Consider the following 6,206-nt stretch of genomic DNA (forward strand, 5'->3'; position numbering starts at 1 on the left):
CTATCAATAATAACAATCAACACAATAATCACAATGTCTAAAATTTTCTTATAAAGAATTGAAGATCCATTATTTAGCTTTTAGCTAGTCAATAACTAGGAGTTGGTTAGTTAGGACCATACAATTAATTGAGGACAGTTGCCAATTAATTAGTTGTATTATTATACCATGTGGTAATGTAACATGCCATTACACTAGGTTCCTTTATTAATAGTTATGAATGCAATAATGCATCTAACTTCAAATGCAAGTAAGCTTGTAATTGAGCTATATACAATTTCATTTACAAATACATGACATAAATTTGTAATAGTAAAGAACATGATTCATTTACATAAATATTCAAGTACATTTCAATATATGTAATTCAAAAATAGGAAGATATATTTTTGTTGCAGCAAGTTCCAACCAAATTAAGAATATGAATTATGATATTGACCTTGGTGACTTAAACTGAAGAGACATATCCATCCAATTAAGTTTGGTCAAACTTCTATCATAGATCTGTACCCAATCAGAATTTAAATTGTTTTTTTTTTAGTTTCTTTTGAAATGGTTGTCTAATTGTCTTACCCTACAAGGGAACAATGGAATAGTATAATAACTGGGGTTAGTGAATTAATTAATGTGCTAACTAATGTTAGGGTTAATGTATAGCACCATGATTTCCATAATAAACTATAGGTAAATAATAAAAATATTAAACAATGTGAACAATGGATATATTGGATGTTCAATTCATTAGGCGTGTGAATGGTTATTCTAATATTAAGATTTAAATGAATAATTTGGAAATGTAGTGTGTTTTACTTGAATTTAGCTAATTTTAAGACCCGTTGTTCATATTGTTCAAAAAATCATTAGTTATATCATAACCCTTTGCATAAAAAGAAAGGACCACAATTTTGGCCTTATTTTGCTACTATACCACAATCATGAATTCAAACAATGGATCACATGGAAAAAGCTTGTAGAAAGATTCTACTTCCATTGATTTTTTTCACCATTTCGAACTCCAATGTTCTGTTTTTATTACAACAGCTACCATATGAATGAATAAATAACAAGGCTCTTCCTTCTATGCATAAAATCAAATGATGCAAACTGTGAAATAAAATCCTATACAACTCAAATTTACAAAAGCTGCATAAAATGGACCACACCATAAAGGAGTAACTTCATTTGCAAGTTTAGCTAAATGTAATGTATATTGCTAATATTAATTAATCTCCAAATGTAAACTACAAAGATGGCCTCATTCTTGAATCCTAATCACTAAAGAATGGGTCATAACTGATAACTCCCAAAAGATAAACAACAATCACAAGGCAAAGCCTATAAGTTAGTGTGAAAGAATATGTGAGGTGTATCTATATATACACATATCAATCTCCAACTAGTAGGCCACAATGGTATTACTATGAAATCAAGGATAATTGAAAACAATAAGATCAAAAGGCTACAATAAAAACTAAAAGGAGATAAAAGAAATATAGAGAGAACTTGAAAACCAATTGTAAGAACTAAGAACAGAGCTTTTCCCTCCTAATTTTCCTATACAATTATGGGTCATTGGTAAATTGAGCTATGAAGTACCAAGTATATTACTATAATTGCTCATGTAAAAGGGTTAGCTGCTACTAGAAACTCACCGGCCTTTCTTCCGGGTCTTGAATGGGAATCGAGAAGGGGTCGAAGGCGAGTATTCAATGGGCAATTGGGGTGGCTCCAACTCCCCGGAAAGCATTCCCACAACCTCTTTCATCGAAGGGCGGCGAGCAGGGGACTTAAGCACACAAAGCAAAGCCACCTTGATACATAGAAGAGCCTGATCCTTATCTAATGACTGAATAGACTGATCAACCAGCTCGACGAGCTTCCCATTTCTAGCGCAATGTCGCGCCCAAGACAACAGATTTGCACGGTGAAACTCGGACAATGGCGAACCGTTCACCTGAAGGGGTCGCCTCCCTGAAATGATAACTAGCAACAAGACACCAAAACTATATACATCACAATTCTCTGAGACATCTCCGCTGTAGCCATACTCCGGAGCAACATAACAAACGGTGCCCCTCATGCTTGGAGTACTACTCACACCACCACTCTTTGGAATTTCTCCACTAGCTGAATCGAAGCTGTTCCGGCGAGTTCTCCATAAGTCGCCACTTAGCCCCTCCAACCACCAATCTGTGCCTCCACGGTTATTCCTGCTCTTGCTCTTGGCCTTCTTCAAATTCCTATCCCCATACAAAACATCATCGCTCACCCACCACTCACTCCCATTGCCATCATCATCATCGCTGTTCAATCCCTTCCTCTTTTTCTTCTTCTTCTTCTTCTTTTCGAGCTCTTCACCGTACTCCTCCTTCCACCACTCTCTCGCCGGCCTCCTCTTCTCCTTCTTTAGAACATCATCAAACTTCTCCTCCTCCATTGATTCCCACCATTCCAATTGGTGCTTCCTACTCTTCTTCTTCTTCATTTTCTTCTTCTCTTGCTTCCCCAATTGCCCACCTTCTCCTCCAACCCATTCGCCCTTTGGCCTTTCCTTATCAACATCCCTCCCAATCCACTCCATCACATAATCCTTCACCGTCTTACTCTCCCCAACAGGATTTGATCCTGATCCTGAGGCTGCAACCTCCTCATTGTCCTGCTTCCACCACCAATCCCTCACTGAATTACTCCTCATCCCTTTCCCATTCTTCTTAACACCCTTCTCACTCTGAGCACTGCTAGCCTTGTCAAACCCCGGCGACAGAGACGCCGCCCCCGCCAATGTTACTGCCATCTCCGGTGAGGCCGACACACCAGCCCCACTAGTCTCCGGCGAGGTCTCCAAGTTGGGCACCTTAACAAAACACTCAGGAGATTGATCCACACCCAAGCTACCCTCCTCAAAGTAACAACCAGTGTTCACACTTTCCGTTTCACAATCATCCACGGCAACAACAACCCCACCACCATCACACTCCAAAAACCCCTCCTTTTTCTTCTCAAAATCACCCCTACCATCCAAAACATCCAAATTGGGATCCGATTTCAAACGGGCAAGTCCAAAATCCCCAATTCTGGCATTGAATTCAGCATCGAGGAGAATATTGCTGGGCTTAATATCACTATGAATCACAGGGGGGTCACAACTATGAAGGAAAAGAACACCTTTTGCTATGTCCAATGCAACAGAGAAGCGCTTGTTCCACTGCATGAGTTCAGGGCACTTTCTATGCAATAAAGCGTCTTGGAGATTTCCGTTTACCATGAGGTCGTAGACGAGGAGGAAACGGCGCCGTTTTGGGTCCGATGAGAATCCCACGGCGGCGACGACGTGGGGAGATTGGCGGAGCACGGAGGCGAAGAAGAGCTCGTTGTGAAACTCGCGCTCGCCTTGCTGCGAGGTTGTTGTGGGGTCCATGAGTTTCACTGCGACGGGGGTTCTCGCCGGAGTAGGGAGGGTGCCGGAGAAGACGGTTCCGAAGCCACCATGGCCCAGTGGGGAAGAAAAGGAGTTGGTGGCACGGCGAAGGAGGGTGTAGGAGAGACGGTGGGGGGGCTTGGAGTCGTCTCCGGCGTTGGAGGTGGTGGACGGGGAGGTGCGCTTGCGACGGCGGAGGAAGAGGAGGAAGAGAACGAGGAGAAGGAGGGAGGCGGCGGTGGCAGTGATAAGCGGGAGAAGGATACTGCGGTGGTGGTGGTGGCGGCGGTGAGGGAGGAGTTGGCGGGAGGGCATGGCAACGGAGAAGGTTGTAAGTATTTAAGTTAAGGAAAAATGTTTAGTCATAGTGAGTTTGAGAATTGATGATGGAATTGGGGAAGCTTGTGTGTATGTCAGTATGTGAGGTAGAAACCCAGTTTAGTTGTTGGACTTTTAACTGAGGTTGTTTGACTGCACTGGGATTGGGACTGGGACCCATCACCCGTGCCATACACATGACACCTACCTTTTGTTGCTTATAATTATGCTTGGGATGTTTTTAATACGTATTTTATCTATAAACTTACATCTTTATCTTATAATTCACCTTATTTTAATTCTTCAATTTCTATGTGAATTGTTGCAAACACGCCTCTTTCAACAATGCAATTTTCTTTTTTCTAGTGGAGTAGTGGTAAATGATTAGTAAATTTTGTGATTTATAGTTATTAATTAATTATTATTAATATTTTTAATAGTATAAATTTATATTTATTAATATAAAATTATTTATTTTTTTTTATAATTAAGTACTGACTAAACTTTAATAAAAGTACTGAATCCTTAAACTTTCTCTTTGTAATTTGCTTGCAAATATAAATATAGGAAAAATTTTAAGTCTGAAATACCGGTTCCAGTACTTTTATTCATGGTTTTGTGGTATATAACTACAAATGAAGCACATGCTGGGACTCTGGCGTTACTCTTTTTGCCTCATATCACGTTTGATTGACCACGTCTTATCCCTAACTTACCCGCAAGTGCACCACTTTTCCAGTTGTTATGGTTCATTCTTTTCATGTGGTTGTTATTCACAATTAAATCATTGCCTAAAATTCATAATACCTTCTTTATATCTTCATACATTCATAAAGTTTCATAGCCTCTTTTCTTTTTATTCCAAGGCATTTGTACTTATCATCACCTCTCTCTTTCACTCTGCCTTTTAATGGAATGTTTACACTACTAGTCTTATTCATATAATTAAGGGATTTTCTATATATATAGTACGTCTCCAACACATCTAAACCTGATTAATTAATTAATTAATTAATATGGAGTTGTATATATTATTAAAGGATCTCTTTGGAAAAGTGAGAGTATGTTTGTTATGGTAGATAGGTTGTGAAACCTACTAATTTTGCATGACATGCTAAAGATAACTAGCAAAACATAAAATAATATTAATCACTTTTAAAACAAAACAATAAATTTATTATTTTCATATTTTAATATACTATTTAAGTATTTATCAAAGACTTTTTTTTAAAAAAAATATATTACTTAGCTTCTATACAATTCCAAGCATAATAAATAATAATACTTATTTATTGTTAACTAGAATTATTTTTTATTATAGATTTAATTATTCTATTGATTTTTATATAGTTAATTTCACCGAATTTTTAATTAGGTTTTTATACTTTTTTTCTTTTCAATTAAATTTTTATACCATATCAAATTTTATAATTAAGTTTCTGTTGTGATAAAAATATTGAAATTAACAAAATATTCTGTTAAACTGTACAGAATATTCAATCAAGTGTTAAGTATATTTGTTTTGTTTAACGGAATATTCTGTTAATTCCATTGTTTTGTCACAATATGATCTTAATTACAAAATCTGATATAGTATAGAGACTCAATAAAAAAAATAGTATAAATACCTAATTAAAAATTTAGTAAAATTTGGGTTTTGACTCTTAATTTTAGATTTCTTAAACTATGTAAATAACTAAAGTAATAAATAAGATAATTTGAGCTAAGAGTTGTTTAATTAATCTATGAAAAAAAGATATGTTAATAGAAAGTGTATGAGAGGTTCCATGGCTTTTAAGAGTGATGTGGGAGATGGATGTTTAAATGGAGCAAGCAATAAGAGAGGTGGCAGTGGATGGGAGATGTTATCAAGTAAAATGGCGTGGCAAATTAAAGTGGAGTAGGTAATTTCCCTTTTTCTAGTTATTTGCATGCTTCTTCAAATTTAATTGGCACCAACTACTACTACTACTAGTGCTTTGTTTCACCTATCATATGACTCTTGAGGCCATGAAACCCCACTTGACCTTGGTGTTTCAAGGGTTACGTTGAAGAAGATCAACACGCATTAGCTGGTTTCTTTTGTTTCATTTGACTTTGTAATCCTCTAATTGCTAATATGCCGTATTATGATAATGACGGTTATAATAGTATACAATAAAGACAAAGTCTTATCTTATTAGGTGGAGTCAACTATATGAATCAAACAATATTATTATATTTTATTATGTATTATATTTATAATAAAACTGTTAATATATAAATTTCTTTTAACTATTTTATGTATGATCTAATTTTTTACTTTTTTTAGGATTTTTTTATTTATTATTGTTATCTATTTACTTTTCATCTTATCCACTATTTTAATTAGATATCTTATTGATATTTTTTTCATGTGTCCAAACTACTTAAAATAAAATTTTATCATTTTTTCAATAAATACTACTCAAATTTTCTTTTTTATATCTTA

The 6,206-nt window shown here is 35.9% G+C and overlaps 1 protein-coding gene across 1 annotated transcript; it reads right to left on the reverse strand.

Annotated features, from left to right (window-relative positions):
• Window positions 1-1,189: 1,189 nt before the first annotated feature.
• LOC112802759 (receptor-like serine/threonine-protein kinase At2g45590) lies at window positions 1,190-3,858 on the reverse strand. Its single transcript, XM_025846099.3, has one exon. The coding sequence runs from the start codon at window positions 3,731-3,733 to the stop codon at window positions 1,649-1,651; it is 2,085 nt and encodes a 694-aa protein (XP_025701884.1). The 5' UTR covers window positions 3,734-3,858; the 3' UTR covers window positions 1,190-1,648.
• Between the last annotated feature and the right edge of the window lie 2,348 nt (window positions 3,859-6,206).

Source organism: Arachis hypogaea, chromosome 5 (genome assembly GCF_003086295.3).
Source record: "Arachis hypogaea cultivar Tifrunner chromosome 5, arahy.Tifrunner.gnm2.J5K5, whole genome shotgun sequence".
NCBI classification, from domain to species: Eukaryota; Viridiplantae; Streptophyta; class Magnoliopsida; order Fabales; family Fabaceae; genus Arachis; species Arachis hypogaea.